This window comes from Haliaeetus albicilla, chromosome 12 (assembly GCF_947461875.1).
Source record: "Haliaeetus albicilla chromosome 12, bHalAlb1.1, whole genome shotgun sequence".
Taxonomy (NCBI): domain Eukaryota; kingdom Metazoa; phylum Chordata; class Aves; order Accipitriformes; family Accipitridae; genus Haliaeetus; species Haliaeetus albicilla.
In genome coordinates this window covers 28,786,113-28,803,798 of record NC_091494.1, presented here as the reverse complement: position 1 = coordinate 28,803,798, position 17,686 = coordinate 28,786,113, and the positions used below count along the sequence as shown (strand labels likewise).

The 17,686-nt window shown below is 66.0% G+C and overlaps 3 protein-coding genes across 4 annotated transcripts; 1 reads left to right on the top strand and 2 right to left on the bottom strand.

Annotated features, from left to right (window-relative positions):
* Positions 1 to 3,253: 3,253 nt before the first annotated feature.
* Positions 3,254 to 8,387, bottom strand: SERINC4 (serine incorporator 4). Of its 2 annotated transcripts, none has more exons than XM_069798789.1 (12): positions 7,400 to 8,387; positions 7,145 to 7,291; positions 6,554 to 6,732; positions 6,360 to 6,439; positions 6,168 to 6,261; positions 5,893 to 6,104; positions 5,571 to 5,666; positions 5,396 to 5,498; positions 4,983 to 5,055; positions 4,644 to 4,695; positions 4,377 to 4,533; positions 3,254 to 3,906 (listed from the first exon to the last, which is right to left on the bottom strand). In XM_069798789.1, exons 1-12 carry the CDS (start codon positions 7,448 to 7,450, stop codon positions 3,690 to 3,692), a joined length of 1,461 nt encoding a protein of 486 aa, XP_069654890.1. In that variant the 5' UTR covers positions 7,451 to 8,387; the 3' UTR covers positions 3,254 to 3,689. The 2 variants fall into 2 exon arrangements, with proteins under 2 accessions (XP_069654890.1, XP_069654889.1); XM_069798788.1 differs by having other exon boundaries at positions 5,372 to 5,498; positions 7,400 to 8,386.
* Positions 8,388 to 10,029: 1,642 nt separating this feature from the next.
* HYPK (huntingtin interacting protein K) lies at positions 10,030 to 11,137 on the top strand. Its single transcript, XM_069798787.1, has 4 exons — positions 10,030 to 10,244; positions 10,437 to 10,492; positions 10,706 to 10,757; positions 10,947 to 11,137. Exons 1-4 carry the CDS (start codon positions 10,059 to 10,061, stop codon positions 11,040 to 11,042), a joined length of 390 nt encoding a protein of 129 aa, XP_069654888.1. The 5' UTR covers positions 10,030 to 10,058; the 3' UTR covers positions 11,043 to 11,137.
* A 416-nt stretch (positions 11,138 to 11,553) lies between these two features.
* On the bottom strand, positions 11,554 to 16,265 carry MFAP1 (microfibril associated protein 1). The gene is made up of 9 exons (XM_069798786.1): positions 16,086 to 16,265; positions 15,774 to 15,993; positions 14,978 to 15,107; positions 14,483 to 14,670; positions 13,839 to 13,947; positions 13,605 to 13,765; positions 13,188 to 13,347; positions 12,392 to 12,481; positions 11,554 to 12,256 (listed from the first exon to the last, which is right to left on the bottom strand). Exons 1-9 carry the CDS (start codon positions 16,162 to 16,164, stop codon positions 12,074 to 12,076), a joined length of 1,320 nt encoding a protein of 439 aa, XP_069654887.1. The 5' UTR covers positions 16,165 to 16,265; the 3' UTR covers positions 11,554 to 12,073.
* Between the last annotated feature and the right edge of the window lie 1,421 nt (positions 16,266 to 17,686).

Sequence of the window (17,686 nt, the reverse complement as noted above, 5' to 3'; positions counted from 1 at the left end):
TGTCCCCTGCCAGAACCAGCTGGTACATGGGGCAGGGGATGTGGGTTCCTCTCCCCTCTTGCAGTTCTGGTGAGACAAGCAGCAGTGGGGTGCTGGCACAGGGTGTGGGTGTGCCCCGTTTTCCCCCGTAGCCTGGCCCTTTGCACCGGATGGGGAGTTGCTGGTTACCTCCGGTGTAAAGGCAGGAAGCTTCCTCTTGCTGAAGCGCCTGGGAGAGCCACTGGGTCCGTCTGCTTCACCTGTCGGGGGGCCAGAGGCCTGCTGGGTGACAGATGTCATGGTGAGGGGCCCAAACCAGGGAGCTGCGGGCAAGCAGCCCTGTGTCCCTTTCCCTAGCCTGTGGTGCTGGGCTGGGGGCAGATCCCTCACCTTGGTGCCCTCGTGGGAGCTGGAGGGAGGACTGTCCTCCAAGCTGTGGCTGCCTGCACTGCTGAGCAAGGAGGCTGTGTCTGGGCTGGAGGCCAAGCTCTGCTGCTGCCCGAGGCTGGCACTGCTGCAGCCCAGGTCTCCATCTGCCCCAGAGGCTGCATCGGGGAGTGGGTGGTGCTGGGAATTCCCCCCCTGCTCCTGTGCTGGAGGGCAGTGCTCAGGGAGGGGGGGGCTGCAGCCTGCCTGCCCCTCCACCCTCCATCACTCACCTGCTGTGGGTGCCCTCTGGGCGGGCAGCAGGGGGCCATGGCTGTGGGGCAGAAGGTTCAGCATGGAGGCACCCTGTGGGGGGGTACCTGGGGGGGACTCTGTGGCCTCCAGATCCAGGGACTCAGGCGGGTCCCAGAGTGCTGGCAGCAGCCCATGTGCTGTGTCCCCGTGAGCGAGGGCAGCTGAGCCAGCCAGCCACTGTGCCCCGCGGCACGGGCCAGCACCCAGCATCCCTGCCCTTGCGGGTGCCAGTCCTGGCCCTCTGCTCCTGCATGGGTGCCAGCCCCATGCTCTGCAGCAGCTGCAGGGCTCACCGCTCGCAGGTCTGGTTGCGAGCCGAGCAGCAGGGCTGAGTGCAGGCTGTTGCTCTTGCAGAGGCTTCTGTTTGTCATCCTGGTGGGAGGGAGCCGGGGGGCAGCAGGGGCTGACCCAGGGGAGGGCTATACCCACAGCAATGGCAGCCTGCAGGCAGCAGCACATCCCCAGCTGCCCCAGTGACTGCTCCCCCTCCGCTGCCTGGCTGGGCTGGGACATACTGCAGCATCCTGACGTAGCTTGCGAACGCCAGGTTCTCCTCCGCCATCTCCCACAGGGCCAGATGCTCCCTGCAGGGACACAGGAGCCTCATGGCAGGGCCCCCATGGGGACCTGCCCCCTTGGCGGGCACAGGGGCTGCATGGAGCCTTCCAGCCCCAACCCAGCAGGCACCCCATGCCTGGGGAGGCAGAGGTACCCGTGGAGGTGCTGAGACGGCCAGGGAGTCCCAAGGACACCGAGAGCTTGCCAACAATGGGCCTGGAGGGATGTGCCAGCAGCTCTGGGCAGGCTTCCCAGCTGCCTGTGCTCATGATGGGGCCGAGCAAGGCAGCATTTCCCCAACGGGCACCTGGCCTTCCCCACAGCAGCAGGGCAGGCAGGAGCGCACAGGGTCTGGCAGAGCGTCCCTGCCCACGGCTGGGCTCGGCAGGGCACCTGCTGGCAGTGCTGCCTGCTGCTGGAGCAGCACACGGGGCTGGCGCTGGGCCATGTGCAGGCAGGGTCTCCTGCAAAGCTGGGTACAGCCCCGCCATCCCCCTCCCGCAAAATGCCACTTATTGTGCTGCTGCACCTGCTCAGGGAAGTCCCCCCACAGCTGCTCCAGCTCTGCCTGCAGCTGGGAGACGCTGCGCTCGGCCTCACGCAGGGTGCGACGCAGCCGATCATTCTCCTGGGCAGGGCGAGACGAGTCCCTGCTGGGGCACAGCCCGGTGCACCGGGGAGCTCTTGGGTGCCCAGGGCTGCAGGGGATCACTGCCTGGGCCCCTGCCCAGCCCTACCTGGGCGATGTCCCCAAGCTGGTGCCACAGCTGCCTGGCTCCTGTCCCTGAGCCCTGTGTGGGTCCCTGCATCTCCTGGAGAGGGAGAGGTGTGAGCCACAGTGCCCAGCCTGGGGTGCTGGGCGCTGGGCACTATAGACCCCCATTGCTCCCAATGCAGCCCCCGCTGCTCCAGTTGGAGACCCCACGGTGACTGCAGTGCCACATCAGGACAGGGCCAGACCCCAGCGTTGCCCTGCAGTGCCACCCTCACCTCCTGCGGGACCATATCCTGCTGGCTGCGGCAGGCTGGTGGGCACAGGGCCTGGCGGGAGCCCTGGCCGCAGGTGTCAGTCCCCATCTGGCACTGGCTGCCACCGCTGCAGCATGGGGCCTGTTGGGTGCAGCTGGTGCCGTGGCCCTGCAGTGCTGCTGGGCCCCATGGAACCGCCCTGATGTGTCTGCTCTGCAGATGGGGGCCCGGGGCTGGCCCATGATCCTGCAGCAGTGCTGGCACCGTGCCCTCCTGGGCAGCTGGGCTGCCCCCCCGCCAATGCCCTGGCTCGCTCTGGTACCTGCACTAGTACCCCCACCCAGTGACTCAGGCTCCCCTCCCACTGAAGCACTGGGCGCTGGCAGGTGCCGGGGGCTCCGTCCGTCTGTCTGCCTGTCCATCCATCCTCCCCAGGGCTTTGCCCAGCCACAGAGAGCAGATGGGGTGGAGGGTGGTCTGGAGGTGCTGTGACCATGGTCCCCATGGAGAAGGGCAGCTGCTGTGGTGGGGGACAGGAGCAGCTGCAGCCAGGGCTGGGCATGGTGCCCATGGGACCCCACAGCCTGGCATTGTCCCCAGTGTCCTGGGGCAGGTCCTTGGCCAAGCAGTTTGGGACCGTCCCTGCTGCCCGGGAAGGTGCTCGTCTGGGGGTCCTGTCCCTGCACTGGCCCCACTGCCAGGCCAGGCTGGTGCCACAACAGCTCGCAGGCACCTTTCAGGCCAGTGCACCCAGCACCACGTCATGTTGGAGTCACCCGTGTCCTCGGGGGGGTGAGCTGGCTCCTCCAGGGGCTCAGCTGGGAGCATGCAGGGAGCACCAGCCATGGGCTGAACGCTCTCCTGGAGCCCGGGATCCTAGGCCAGCGCTTCCTCCTCTGCCACCCCCAGCTTGTCCCCCCCTCTCCAGCAGAGCTGTCCCAAAGGCACCCTTGGCCATGGCTGCTGCATGGAAGGGGCCGGTGCTGGGGTGGTGTGGGCACCTCCATGCCCAGCCCTACGTCTGCGGCCTTCATGGGGGCAGATGGCACAGACTCAGCTCTGAGTTTTATATAAAAATGTATTGAAGAAGCTATTTACAATAAGCACACCGTTGGTGGATGAGCTGAGACACAGAGATGGCCAGGGCAGAGCCCTGCTTGCCCGGCAGACTCTGGGCCAGGGCAGCCAGACTGGTAGCCAGTGTGTGGCAGGAGCTGCCTCCCTGCCCAGAGGGACCCCAGCAGCAGCCAGGGCTGAGCACCCACCACCTGGCCCCCTCCGGCCAGCCCCTCGGGTGGCCCCAGCTCAGCGCAGGACTGGTGTCCCTGTCAGCGCCCACCTCCTGGGTCACCCTCAGGCTCTCAGATGCCGCCATCTCCTGGGACGGGGGTCAGGGAGGCCAGTGGAACCCAGTGGGGCCAGGGCACAGGCACAGGGCATGGCAGGCACCAGCCCCTGCTGCTGCCATGTGAGCGGCCGGGCACAGTCTGTCCCAGCAGGGACTACGTGGAGACACTGATGCGCTGCTGGGCGCGTCGTCGCCGCACGACGCGCAGGGCTGGGCTGCTGCGCCGGTGCTGGGGGGAGCTGTGGAGGCAGAAGGGGCTAAGCAGCAGCCACAGGTAGAGCAGGACACAGGCCCAGCACGAAGACATCTTCACCCAGAAGGTCGACCAGCTGCCGTGTGTGAAGGTGGTCTCCAGCACTGCATTCTCATAGCTGGTGGGAGAGGGCAGCTGTTGGGCACCGGAGGGATGCCAACACGGGGGATCCCAGCACCAGCTGCACCCACCAGGTCACCCTGTGTCCCAGCAGCTGCGTGGCCCTGGGCACGTCCCACCTGCCATGGAGCCCCCTCAGCCCTGCAGACCCCAGCCTGGCTCACTGCACTGCCATTGGCTGCCATTGGCAGGGGCTGTTGGTTGAAGCGGTGCAGGTCTGTGGGTGCAGAGCCATGTGCTTCCCCAGCAGGCACCAGCTCAGTGACACCAGCACGGCCTGGAGCAGAGGGCCAGTGAGGAGTGCAATGCTGCAGCCTGAGCCTCCACAGGGAGCGGGTTGGAGCTGGTGGGGTGATGACGCTGAGGGGGTGATGATGCTGGGAAGGGGGTGACAGTGCTGGTGGCTGCACTAGCAAGAGGGAAGGGGAGCAAGAGCAAGGAGGGCTGGGCAGAAGCGTGGGGCTCTACCTGAACCAGTTGGTGAGGGTCATCATGACGTAGAGTGAGGCGAGGAAGAACACAAAGTGGAAGGCTGAGTAGCTGTAGACCACCCGGTCTCGCTCATCCTGGATGATGCACTGTCCCCTGGCGGTCTCCTCCGCTTGCTCGCATGTTGGCTCGGCGCCTGGGAGAGCACAGGGGCACGGCGGCTCCCGCACCCCCTCCTTGCCAGCACCCGCTGGGCTGGGACACAGGCACTCAAGGGCAGGGTCTGCCCACCCACCCGGCACCCACCTCTGAGCTCCTCCTCCATCTTCTCTGGGCAGCAGAAGCAACAGGAGGGTTTCTGCAGAGAGAGGAGTGTGGTGGCAACTGCTGCTGGGGCAGGGCAGCCCAGCTCCATGGCCACCACTGCTGGGCTGAGCCCTGCCGCAGGATCCAGCCCTGCCTGGCACTGGGGCTGCCTGACTCTGAGGAGCTGGTGCAGGCAGGGGTGCTCTGTGGGAAGTCTCCTGTGCTTGGCTGGACAAACCTGCCCCAGGCCTGGGTCCAGGGCTTGGAGTGGCAGGTCTGGGGTGTCCATGGCAGGAGGACACAGGGCACAGCGGGGGCAGGGACAGCATCCGTACTCACTTTAAACTCAAAGCTGTAGACTTTGACCATCCAGAGGGGCCCGAAGACCTCAGCAAGGTAGGAGGCTTCATTACTGTGCCCAGGAGAGAGGCAGAAATTGTAACATGGGCACCAACTGCCCTGTGCCAGGCACCCAGTGCCCCCCTCCATGGATCTGACACGACTGGAGGACACCTGCTGTGCTGTGCCTGGGGTCACTACACTGTCCCTGCCCATCTGCAGATGTCCTGCCTGCTCTGGCCCTGCGATCCCTCGGGACATCCCCTGGCTCTGCTGGCTGTGCCACAGACTGGGGACAGGGTCCCCTTGCGGTGCCTGTCAGGCTCGCCATGCCCAGAAGGGCCGGTGCTGCAGGGACCCTGCCTGCCCCACGCCGTGGGTACACGCACCATGCGAAGAGCACGCAGGCGTACATGATGGCGGCCCCCAGGACAGCAACGGTGGTGTCCTCTGTCTGCAGCTCGTCCTGACGGACGCCCGGGAAGCAGACGGTGAGGTTCTGCCCCTTGTAGAGCACTGTGGGGAGGCGGAGGTGAGACCGGTGCGTGCCCCGGCGGGGGGCTGCCGGCAGCAGGCGGGAGCACCCACCTCTCTCTGGGGGACGGCTGGACAGTGCAGAGAAGGTGAGGTACATCACATAGCAGCTGATGATTGAGGACTGCAACAGCCCTGACCGCGGCTGCTCTGCAGGGGTGAGGTCAGAGGTGTCACCAGAGCCCCTGGTGTGCCACGAGCTGGCAGATGGGCTCTGCGTGGGCCCCGAGCAGCCCCCTCCCACTGCTCCCTTGCCCCAAGGCACAGGAGGGGCCAGCGGGAGCCCTGGGGAGCCCACAGCTGCCCTCCCAGCCCCAGGACACGAATGGCCCTGCAATGCTGTGGCCCATGCTGTGCAGTGCCATGCGGTACTCACTGAGCCGCACGCAGGGCGTGATGGAGATGAAGGACATGATGCCGCAGAGGCTGCCATTGACGGTGAGCAGCGCCTTGTTGAGGTGGCAGGCGGCCGGGTGGGTGTAGTACTTGTAGAGGAAGGAGAAGGCGGCGGAGGCGAGGGTGTAGAAAGCGGCCGTGGCCAGCAGCACGGCCAGGTACCAGCGCTTGTCCTGCGCGGCGCCCGTCAGCCTGCCAGGAGAGCAGGTGAGAGCCAGCAGCAGGCAAGTGCCCGCCCGGCACCCTGGCACTCACCAGTTCTTGTTCCAGGTGTGTGCGAAGGCGGTGATCAGTACCAGCTGGATGAGGATGAAAGCGAAGCCCCCACAGACACCTGTGTAGTGCCAGGCTGGGGGGACAGGGCAAACGTGGGGGCTAGCACAGGGGCCACGTAGGTGCCACATGTGGGGGCCCAGGATGCCCGCTTGGGCAGGGTGGGGGACGCACCTTGGATGAAGCTGTCCTCAGGGATGAAGAAGCTGGCAGCCCAGAGCCCCACTAGCACCAGCAGCTTCAGGAGCCAGAACCTGCGGGGCAGCAAGCATCAGGGAGACGGGGCCCCCAGCAACCCTATCCCTCTGCAGCCCCCGGCAGCCCCATCCCTCGCCAGCCCAGCCCAGCCCTGCGCCCCATCCCTGTACCCATTGTGGAGCTGAGCGCGGCAGTCGGTGCTGGAGCGCACGTTGAGGAGCAGGGCGGCCTGTGCCAGGTGGAAGCAGGCGGTGCCGAAGCAGACCCGGTACACGGCCGAGGAGCCCACCAGCCGCTCGCAGTCTGTGCCCCCAGGCAGGTGTTCGCACAGCACCACTGAGAAGGGCACCTACAGGCATGGTGAGTGACAGGACAGGGCTGTTGGTGTGCCTGACAAGCCTCAGCGCCCACGGCATTCAGCACCCCTGGAATCCTGACACCCACAGCATTCCCAATACCTTCTCCATCCCCAGTACCCCTAGGACCCCCAAGCACACTGGGCAAGTTCTGCATCTTCAGTACCCCTGGAACCCCTTCCCTTTGGCACCTCCAGCACCCTTGGTACTCCCAGCAGCCCTGTTGCTCCCAGTATCCCCAGCATCCCAGTACTCCTGGCTCCCCTGGCAATTCTGGGACCCCCAGTGCTCCTAGGACCCCTAAGTCCCCCTGGGATGCCTGGCACCCCGGCATCCCCAGTGCCCCCGGGACCCCTGGCATCCCAGCATCCCCATCACCCTGGGTGTCCCAGCTCCCGCCATCACCTTCTCCCTGACGGCCTGGGCCACAGTGCGGGACAGCATGAGGCAGCACACGGCAGAGGCCAGGACATGCAGGAGAGTGTAGAGGATGCGGGTGCTTGTGGATACACGGAGCCCATGGCAGGAGCTGCAGCCACAGCTGCAGCATAGCTGGGGGGAGCATGGTCAGTGGGGACCCCAGCGGGCCAGAGCTGCCCCCCAGCCTGGCCTGGCACACCCACCCCAGTCCAGCCCTGCCCCCAGCCCCCTCAGTCCTACCTGGCAGAGCAGAGAGTGCAGGAGACGGCTGTGTGCCCGTGTGCCCGCCATGGCCCGGCTCGGCTCCGCTTGGCCCCCACTGCCCTGATGGGATTAGGGGGATTGTCGGCTCGGCCCGCCCTGCCATCTGCTTTCTGCTACCTCCTGGCAGCCACCATCGGGGCGCTCTGCGGGGAGCCTGTCCAGGGTCCACCAGTGATCCCTGGCCACGGGGCCCCCTGCCTGGGATCCTGGCCCCTCATTGGGCAGGATGAGGCTGTGGCAGCCAGTTTGGGCATGGGCTGGCATGGGGGGCATGTGGTGTCCGTGTGGGGTGCCGTCACCTGCATGGCAATGGCTGGTCCCCTTGACAAGGTGCGGGTGCTTGGGCTGTGGCTGCGCAGAGCTCGCCCAGTATCAAGGCTCTCCCTTTTCCCATTCTTCCCCGAAGTGAGGAGTCCAGGGTGGGCAGAAGGCCAGGAGGGGACAGAGCCAGGACAGCTGACCCCAGCGGCCAAAGGGATGGTCCACAACACAGCATTGTCCTCGGCAGCAAGACTGGAGGCAGAGGAAGAGGAAGGGGTTTGGCTCCCAGCATGGCTGTTGCTTGGAGACTGGCTGGGCACCCGGCTGTTGGTGGGAGGCAATGAGCGGCTGCCTTTACAGTGTTGGAGGTTGGTTTATTTTTCCCCTTTCATTCATGGCTTAAAGTGTCTTTAGCTCAACTCACAAGTGTTTTTGCTTTTGCTTTTCCTATCCTCTCCCTGTCCTGCTGTGGGGGGAGGTGTGAGCAGCTGTGTGGGTGCTCGGCTGCTGGCCGGGGTCAGCCTACCACAGCCCCCTGGGATCCCAGGGAACATCTCGGGCAGGCTCATCCCCACGCACACGTCCCTGCATTAGGAGTGGTGGGACACAAGGAGTGGGGAGAGGGGAAAGGGCCCTGGAGGCTGCCGCAGAGGTGGGTGCAGCACGTGGTACAGCAGGCACAGGAGATGAAAGAGCTGGCACAGGAGGCCGCTCTGGGGGCAGGTTTCTATTTGACTCCCTGGCAGGTTTGCCAGGCTGGCGTGGCACGGCCAGACTCAGCCCCAGGCACTAAGGGGACAGGGCAGGCGCTCGGGCTGCCAAGGCTGGAGGTGCCGCAGGGCCAGCATGAGGCCCCAACTGGCAACCCGGAGAGCTGGAAGTGGAGTTGGCCCCTGACAGCATGGCCGGCCGATGGCAGAGCCCGGCAGGGACAGTGGCGTGGGCTCCCCAGCTGCCTGGCAAGGCCAATGAGTCAGGCACAAGCTGTGCTCACCCGCCTCACTCCCAGGCACACTCCTGGTGGAGAGGGCCCAGCACAGGGCGCTGTGGTGCCCTGGTCGGGAGCACCAGGGTCATGGTGTTCTTTTGGCTACACGTGTACAACATGTCCCATGGGCTCAGCGCACTACAAGGGCAAAGCAGTGCAGGGGCTCAGGCCAGAGAGCTGGGGTGGCTGCTCTGCCCAGTGGTGAGAATGGGGTGGCTGCATCCCACAGGGGCGCTCAGCAGATCAGGGTGGGGAGCACTGTGCCTGTGGCACTTTCCCCCAGGGTCTGCAGGCCCCACATCTCCCCACTGCTCCAGCTTGGGCACCCAGCCCGGCCAAGTGGGCACGGACCTGCCACCATAACTTGGCCCCCCAGCGCCACGGGCCGATGGCGGCATTGACAGCACCAGGGCCGGCTGGCTGCCGAGGCGGCCCCGGCAGCCGTGTGGTCGTGCAGGGAGGAGCGCTCCTGGCACTGGCAGCCCTGCGTGGCCGTGCATGGCAGGGACCCTGGAACACACCTCAGCACCCACTGCCCCACAGCTGCCCGTGGCGGGGACACATCCCTCTGCCACGCGCCTGGGTCTGCCCGGGCTTTTGCCTTTAGGCGGCAATGCCTTGGCTCCTGCCCCGAGGAGCTGAGGCAGCCGCTAGGAGCAGTGCGGGGCTCCCCACGCGGCGGGGGTGCAGCCTGTCCCGAGGGGACCCTCAGGGTGCCGGAGGGAAGCAGCGGTGGCAGACCCGGCTCTCCCCGGCCGGTGCCCCACAGCAGCCAGGCGCCATTCCTGCCGGGCTCCGGGGGCCGCGCTGCCGCTATGGCGTCCGCCGGGGGCCCGCTCCGGCCCGGCCATCTCCCGCTTCCAGGCAGCGCCCGGGGAAGGCGGTTCGGGCCACTCCCGTCCTTCCACCGCGGTGACGGCGGCGGGACCCCGAACCCTCCTTCCCGGCCTAGCGCCTGCTCGGCCGGCGGGCAGCGCCCAGGGCTGCGCCCTCCCCGGCCCGGCACCGCCACGGGCCCGCGTCCTCGGCAGCGGCAGCGCCCGGCAGCCGCAGGCACCGAGCCCCCTGGAGCCGCCCCGGGGCGGCGGGCAGCGCCCCCGGAGCGCCCACCCCAGCCGCCCGGCCTGCCGGGCCCCGCTAGCGCCCGCCGGCGGCGGGTCGGGGCCGCTGCCCGGGAAGCCGCCGGGGGCCGGGCTCCCCGCAGGGGAGAGGGCCGGGGGCCGGGCCGGGCCCGGGGTCTGGCGGGCCGCGGGCGGGACGAGGGCCGGCACCACTCCCCGCCGCCGCTCTGGCCTGCCGGCGCGCGCCGCTCGCTGGTTCCGGCGAACGCACGTGTCCGGAAGCGGGGGCGTGGCTGCGGCACGTGACCGGAAGCGGGGCGGCGGGATGGCGGCCGAGGGAGACGTGGAGCTGGAGCTGGAGACGGAGCCCAACGGCTCCGGGGGCAGCGGCGATGGGGCGGGCGGGCGCGCGGCCGAGAAGCCGCGGAAGCATGACAGCGGGGCGGCGGACCTGGAGCGCGTCACGGACTACGCGGAGGAGAAGGAGATCCAGAGCTCCAACCTGGAGACGGTGCGGCGGGCGGGGCGGGACCGCGACCGGGACCGGGGCCGGGCCGGGGTGGGGAGCCGGGCGCTGCCTGCGGGGGCGCCGGGCCGGGCCCCGAGCACCGCTCCTGCACGGCCGCCCCGGTGCCCGCCCCGCCGGTCGCGGCGCTGACCCGCCCGGTGCCGCGCAGCGCGGTGACTGCGCTCGTCCTGGCAGGCCATGTCGGTGATCGGAGACCGGAGGTCCCGGGAGCAGAAAGCAAAGCAGGAGAGGTAACCAACCGCCCGTGCTGGCTCGGCGCTCCGGGGGTTGGTCCGGTCCATACCCCTCCCGCACCGGGCTGCCCCTCGGAGCCCGGCCTGGGCACCGGCCGCCTCCGAGAGCACAGCACACCCCGCGCTGCTGCGAGGGATTGCTCCCACCTCAGCAGCCGGAGGTGGGGGGGGGCCATTGGTCATCGGAGGTTTGTCTGTCTCTCGCCATAGGGAGAAGGAACTGGCGAAAGTGACCATCAAGAAGGAGGACCTGGAACTGATCGTGAGTAGGGCAGGACACCGGGCTGGACGCCAGTGGTGCATCCCGGGCCTTGGGGCACAGCCGGCGTCCAGTCACTGAAACTGCACCCCAGGCCCCAGCTAGTGTGCACCGGCCTGCGGTGCTGGGGCCCGGCGGCCCCCACTGTGCTGTTCTGTGGCTGCTGCAGGGGCTGCGGCTCTTTCCCTGCAGATGACCGAGATGGAGATCTCACGGGCAGCTGCAGAGCGCAGCCTGCGGGAGCACATGGGGAACGTGGTGGAAGCACTCATCACCCTCACCAACTGAGCGCCGGGCCTGCTGGATGAGCGCACGCCCTCACTGGATGCAGGGCTGGCTGGAGACGCGGTGTGTTCCCTTACCTAATAAAGGCACTGGTGGGAGTGGGCTGTCGCTGTGATCCGTGCAGTGCCAGGCACCTGCCCAGCGGGTCCCGTGAGGCACGCGGTGCTGACAAGCAGGGCCCAGCCTGTGGGAAGACATGCGGCATTGTGCTGGCAGTGCCCCAGCACCCCCGTGACCAGAGCAGGATAAGGTGACCTGCCCAAGCACCGAGATGCGCCATTCTTCTTGCTTTTAACCTCCTGTGGCCCAGGAGCCATGGCAGGAACCTCACCTCTCCCGTCCTCGGGGAGCGCAGTGCAGCCCCGGGCACAAGGGAGCACCAGTGAGCCAGGCACAGTGATGGCTGCCCTCACACGCCATGCCCAGGCCAGTGCAGTGCCTCCCAGGCTGCGCCAGCCCATCCTGGCTCACAGGAAAGCGCAGAATGGGACAGTTGCATTCCACAGCCAAAATGTGTAAGAAAACAACTGCTTTAATCAAACCGCCCCCCCCCCCCCACCCGGTAGAAAAGCCAAGCCCTGCAGAAACGGGGTCAGCGCTGTTCTGCACTGAAAAAGGGCCCAAACTGACAAGGGGGAAGGTACAAGCAATAGGGAGATGCTGTGGCCCAGACAGGTATGAAAGTCCCATAATTCCTCCCAAAGTGGGTGCACTGGAGCCAGGGGCGTTGATGCGCTCCCCAACAGCCCTGTTGGGCACTGCCGAAGCCTCAGGGCGGCCACGGGCCTGGCCAGCACGGACAGGCCATTGTCCTCCACAGCGCCTGGGCAGGGAGCCCGCCGGGTCTTGGCAGCGCCGGGAGCAGGGCACTGCGTTGACAGAGCAGGCGTGGCACAGGCAGAGGAAGGGCTTGTTACCACATGAGTCCTGACACAGCGCTCAGTCCCTCCTGTCCCTGCCCAGGCTCCGGCAGCTGGCAGAGAAGTGCCCTCCTGCCTGGCCGTCAGCCGCGCCATGCCTTCCTGCCCGGTCCCTTAAGTGGTTTTTCGCTTCTTGGCCGAGGGTCTCTCAAAGACATCCCGTACGCCCGCTGCTTTCTGCTTGAAGAACTTGGTGTTCTGCGCACTCTCCTGGCCCCAGGCGGAGTCGAAGGAGGTGGTATCCTGGTCTACCAAGTGCGTGTACTTTGTCCTCCCTGAACGCCCAAAGTTCTTGACCTGAGGAGCAGAAGAGCTTGTGAGCGGCCGCCCAGGGAGGACATGGGGAGCCACTGCTCCCCCCTGCTCCCACCGAGGAACCGCAACCCCTTGGCACAGCATGCAGGCCAGGCACCCTCTGGCCAGGACACCCACCTGCATGACTTTGGGCAGGATGGTCTTGTTGAAGTGATCCTCGAGGGTCGGGGCACTGAAGTCCCTCTTGTACACCTCCTCGTCCTCATCCTGCAGGAGAGGGACACACCTGCTCAGCGGGCAAGTTTCCAGCGAGTGCCAGCAGCATGCCAAAGTGGGGGAGAGCCACCAGAAGCCCATATCGCTGCTCTGCTGGGGGCTGCCATGGTGCTTGCAGTCCTATTAACCTACTACCGAAGGTGGGGGATGCGAGCACTGTCCCCCAGGCCTGCCTCTGGCAGCCACCCTCATGGCCCCTCGGGCCACTTCTCCAGAGCCCGGGCTGTAGCCCATGTGGAACTGGCTCAGTTCCGAGTGCGTCTGTCAGCCCAAACAGCAGCATGGGGACAGCTCTGTGGCTCCAGCTCAGCTGGGACCCCTCAACCTAACATACTCTGGGGAGGCAGCACAGGCTGGCTCCAGGTGGAACCGCGCCCGTCCTGCTTGGGCTCCCGAGGGCGGCTGCAGGGCAGCACCTGGCAGGCCACCATGGCATCACCCTCTTCCACCCTGTTGGTGTCACCGCTCACCCTCTGTTACGAGAGCTGGCCGAGATCAGATAACCACCGTCACTTCAGTCCCATGCTGCCTCTGAGGGCCGGCTCTTGTCCCAGGGCCTCCCCAGCCCCAGGGCACCGTGGGGGGAGGCTTCCCCCAGGGAGACAACGTCCCCGTGGTCTCGCACAGCCCCGTCAGTGCGCAGGCCCAGCCCCGGCTGCCAACGCGGCCGTGCCCAGGCCCTCACAGCACCACTCACCATGAAGAAGGCGCCACGGTGGTAATACTTCTGCAGGAACTTGTATTTGCCCTTCACTGCCTTGTTGGTGATGACCTTGCCGTTGGCCCGAAGCTCGGCACGGCGCTCCTCCTCTGTCAGATTCCGCATGCGCTCGATCTCTGCCTTCTCCTTCTCCATGCTGGGCAGGAGAGAAACCCCTGAGACCCTGTGTCCCCACAGCACCTGCCCGCAAGAGCTGCTGTTGCCAGCCACCCTCCCATACATTTACTGACTCTGTAGGGGAGCAAAGGCAGCCTGAGGGCGGGCAGGAGGGGCTCTGGGCACTTGGTCTAAGACCATGCTGCCAAAGGGAAGCCTGAGGAAGAGACACCTCAACTGCCCATGGGGCCTGGGTCTGCAGGATCTCAGCCTCACATCTACACAGATCATACTTACGCTTCCCGTTCCTCACGGTCCCGTTTGATACGCTTCAGCTCGCGTACTTTCCAGGCCTCGTACTCCTCCTCATCGTTCTCATCATCTGTATCAAGTGCATCTAGTGCTGCCAGTGAACGCTTGTTCTCCTCCAGCTCCTTCTTCGCTTCCTCTTCTACGATCTGCAGCAAGGACCAAGCTAAGCTTGCTGCACCAACTGCCCCCCTGCACGACCCCCAGCCCGCCACTCAGCACCTTGAGCGTGTACTTGCGCCTCTCCTCCGCCAGCCTCTTTGCCTCCTGCTCCAGCTCCTTCTGCTTCAGGGCTTCTGCTTCTCGCTCCTGAACTGTGATCCGGTCCTTCCTGCAGGCAGGGACCACAACAGCCGTCAGCCCTCCCATGAGCCAGCGCAGCCCCTCAGCTCCTCACAGACTTCCCCTCCTGCACCACAGCTGCTTTCAGCCTTTGCCCTCTCCAAGGATGGGCCACAGCTCAGGGCTCGCCCCTTTCCAGCGTCACCCATGCCAGGGCTACCAAGCCATTCCCCTACAGCTGCACGCAAGCAATGTGAGACCAAGCCACCGGCTGTGGGGCATGGCCCGCCAATGGCTTCCCTTTGCCACCGTACGGCACTGGCCCAAGGGCTCCCATCAGACCCTGCTATGACTTCAACCCACAGCCTGATCCCACAGCAATCCGAGGTGGCTGATATGGAGCTGTCGGTGCAGGGATCGCCCCTCACTCGCCTGCTGTGCCCTGCCAGGCTGCAACTGTCACTCCCGCCGCCTGGGGAGGCAAACTGCTGCCCCACTGCGAGGAAGAGGAGACCACGGCAGCAGCATCTGCTTGGCTCCCAGCTCCCATGTCCTCACCCAGGGCTGACCCACGCGTCACCCACTTGCGGATGAAGACAGGTTTGAGACGTGGCTCCATTTCATCCTCGCTGTCCGTGTACTCCTCATACTCAGACTCTGACTCGGACTCTTCTCCAGATCGACCCTCATCTTCCAACTCCATCACTTCCATCTCCTCGGTTTTCCTCTCCTGCGCTCGCTGACGCATCATCCCACGCCGACGCTCGATCTCCTAATGGAGAAAAACACAGAGGAGTCAGACAACCAGCCTTGCTACCACTTCCCTTTCACTCTTCTGTCCAAAAAGTGCAGCGTCTGCAGTGTGGGCTATGAGACAATATGCCCATCGCTCCAGACACACAGTGGCCTCTCCTGGCATCCCGTCCCATGCAAGAAAACAGTAACCCACAAGTGAAGTCACAGCCAGCTGTGACACTCATCCAGCTCTACCAGACAGCCACAGGTCTGTGCAAAAGGCAGCTCCAGCCTGTGCCATTCAGGGGCTTCCCTAGGCCCATTATTTGGCTCTGCAAGCGCACCTCATCATCAATCTCTTCTTCTTCCTCTTCGCTGGTGTCCTCCCGCTCCAGGCGCCAAGCTTCCCCCTCCACCTCTGAATCGCTTTCTCCAACCACTTCGGGCTCCACGATTTTACGGTGTCTCGCCAGCCTGCAACAGACCCCAATTAAATGACGGCACTTTGAACACAAAGAGGCTGCAAGAAGTTGACTACTCATTAATCGCTCCTAACGAGGCCATGCTAAACGCTGGAACTACCAGGTGGGGGCAGACCCCACAGGTTCTTTCCCAGGATGCTGGAGTGGCCAGGTGTCAGCTGCTCCTCCCTGTCCGTGCTCCAAGTAGGAACGGAGCTCCCAGCGGGAAGCCTCCCAGTTACTGGAAACGAAACCAGCAGCAGCTCCACGGGAGGAGGCAAATGGCACTCAGTTACTCCCTGCCCACTTCACGTGTCACTGTCCTTTCCAGCTACCCTGAGCTCCAGCGCACTGCTTTAATTTTTATTTTGGAGCCTGTTTTCATCTGCACCCCCCAACCACACCTGGTCATGGAGCTATGCCCTGGGAAATGGTGACTCCTGGTTGGAAGGGCCGCTCACAGCAGAGCCGGAGCCTGAGGCATGGTGCAGCACAAACGTGAGAGGAGCCAGAGGCTCTCCCACACTGCCTGGAAAACGTTCTCCACCCTTGCCTGGTATTCCGGCAACTCCTCACCACACTGCAGCAGAGGGGGATCTGGACTCCCCAGCACCCTGCAAGGGCAGACCTGCAGGGGAGCACGGCGGGGGCACAACTCCTTGCCGACCCCTGCACTCACCGCTCCTCTACGTCTTCAGCGATGCGGTTCTGGAGGCGCCGGAGCCGGGGGTCGTTGGCGAGCTCCTCCTCCTGCTCCTCGGGCTCCACCTCCTGCTCCTTCGCCTTCTTGATGAACTGGAACTCCTCGTCCTCCTCCTCCGAGGACTCCATGGGCGCGTAGTCGGGTCGCTTCCCCGACACGTACCGCTTCACCTTCACCTTCTCCATGGAGAGCTCACCTGCGGACGCCCGGGCCGTTACCAGGGGCCCTGCGGGCGCCCTCCCCCGCCGCCACGGCTGGGTCGGCCCCGGCCGCGGCCCCCCCACTCACCCTTCTCGTTGCGGACGGGCACGGCGCCCGCTGTGGACTGGATCGGCGGCTGCTTCATGAGGGCGCTGGGGACCGACATGGTGGCGGCGGACCGGGGCCGAGGCCGGGACAGAGTCGAGCGGCGGTCGCTAAGAACGGCTCCTCGCAGCCGCTCACCCGGAACTGAAACAGCGCTTCCGCCGGAGGCGGAACTCGGTGTCGGCCCGCGGCTAGTGACCGGAAGTGATGCTCGGCGTGAAGGTCACTTCCGGGGCGCCGCGCGGCGCCGGGGTCAGTGGTCTCCCCGGTTCTCCGGGCGGCGGCGGGGCAGGGTTCTCGCTGACCGGCCGGAGGAGCCTGGCTCCAGACCCGGCCTCCCGCCTGGGGCGCGACTCGCCAGGGGCCTCCGGCCGCGCCTGTCGGGCGCCGCGGTGGCCGGGGACCCCGGCCTTGGGGCCGCAGCCGCCGCCTGTCGCCGCTGCGCCTGGGCACGGCGATGTTTCCTGCGGGGCCGGGGTGCAAGCGAGGAACCGGGGAGCCCGTAGCCCCCGCGGGGCCTTGCTGGGCTGCGGGACGCAGCCTGCACCTGGCGGGGCTGCTGAATTCCCCCGGCGCAGCCTGGGGGAACCGCCGCTCCCTCGGTGCGGGGCCGCGCTGCGGACTGCCGCCGGCGCAGCAGCTCTCGGGGCAGAGCCGGAGCTGGACAGCCGTGGCCATTGCCTCTGCCAGCCGGAGCCGAGCCCCGGCCCTTCTGCTCTGCCTGCTGACAGCCGGCCCCACCAAGCCCCAGCGCCGCCGCCCAGCTCCTCATCTGCCAGGCAGCGAGGACGAGCGGCCCTTGTGCAGCCACGTGTCACTGTAGCCTTCGGGATGGCCGATGCTGGGAGACAGGGCTGCTCCACGGGGGCTGGGGGAGCCCCTGGGCTTCCCGGTGGCACTGGTGGCGGTGTGTGTGTCGGGAAGGGCCGGGGTCATGGCTGCTTCGTGGCAGGTGCAAAGCGTTTTCCGTAAGTGGCCGGCTGCTGCCCACGTCAGCACACGTCAGCCCCCAAGAAGTGCGAGGTTTCGCAGAGGAAAGTCGAGGGCAGAGCTGGGAGCGATTGGCTTGCATGAGTTGCCCCTGCTCTGGCATCCAGCCACAGAAGATAACACTTCTCTTGAAGTTGGGCAAAACTGGGTCACAAACCACCGCAGCCACGTCTGCCATCCTGTGCCGCCTTCTCAAAAGAAAGGAAGAGGTTATATCTTCCAGGAAGTCTACCCTGCGGCAGGGGCATTTGGGAAGCAGAGAGGCCAGAGCCGTGCCGCTTTAACCCTGTGCTGCCGGGTGCCTGCCCTGCCTGTACCAGAGCAGGTGCCTTCGTGGCCGTGCAGCGGAGGCTGCAGCATCGGAGATGGCAGCCGGGAAACCCCAAAGCAAGCGTGCCTTTCCAGTTGGTGGGTCAGCGCTGGAGCATGATCCCAAAGGAAGCGCAGGGAATTCTTTTCCTTTTGGTGTCCTTGGTTCCGGGCTGGGAGATGTCCTCCTGTGAGGATCTCATTAAGCTGGTCTTGGGGAGCGCAGACCCAATTCTCAGCAGCAGTACCACTCCCTTTCTGGGCTGGAGGGTCCCAGCAGTGGC

What these genes read in the sequence shown, in the direction of transcription:
- SERINC4 (XM_069798788.1), bottom strand. Translation starts at nt 7,450, where the DNA reads ATGGCGGGCACACGGGCACACAGCCGTCTCCTGCACTCTCTGCTCTGC. An exon ending in CGCGCTCAGCTCCACAATGG is followed by an intron (nt 6,440 to 6,553) that starts GTACAGGGATGG and finishes GCTGCCCCGCAG; the next exon opens with GTTCTGGCTCCTGAAGCTGC. An exon ending in ACCCTCACCAACTGGTTCAG is followed by an intron (nt 3,907 to 4,376) that starts GTAGAGCCCCAC and finishes CTCTCCCACCAG; the next exon opens with CTATGAGAATGCAGTGCTGG.
- HYPK (XM_069798787.1), top strand. Translation starts at nt 10,059, where the DNA reads ATGGCGGCCGAGGGAGACGTGGAGCTGGAGCTGGAGACGGAGCCCAAC. An exon ending in AGAGCTCCAACCTGGAGACG is followed by an intron (nt 10,245 to 10,436) that starts GTGCGGCGGGCG and finishes TCGTCCTGGCAG; the next exon opens with GCCATGTCGGTGATCGGAGA. An exon ending in CAGAAAGCAAAGCAGGAGAG is followed by an intron (nt 10,493 to 10,705) that starts GTAACCAACCGC and finishes CTCTCGCCATAG; the next exon opens with GGAGAAGGAACTGGCGAAAG.
- MFAP1 (XM_069798786.1), bottom strand. Translation starts at nt 16,164, where the DNA reads ATGTCGGTCCCCAGCGCCCTCATGAAGCAGCCGCCGATCCAGTCCACA. An exon ending in AAGAAGAGATTGATGATGAG is followed by an intron (nt 14,671 to 14,977) that starts GTGCGCTTGCAG and finishes TTTCTCCATTAG; the next exon opens with GAGATCGAGCGTCGGCGTGG. An exon ending in AAACCTGTCTTCATCCGCAA is followed by an intron (nt 13,948 to 14,482) that starts GTGGGTGACGCG and finishes CCCTGCCTGCAG; the next exon opens with GAAGGACCGGATCACAGTTC.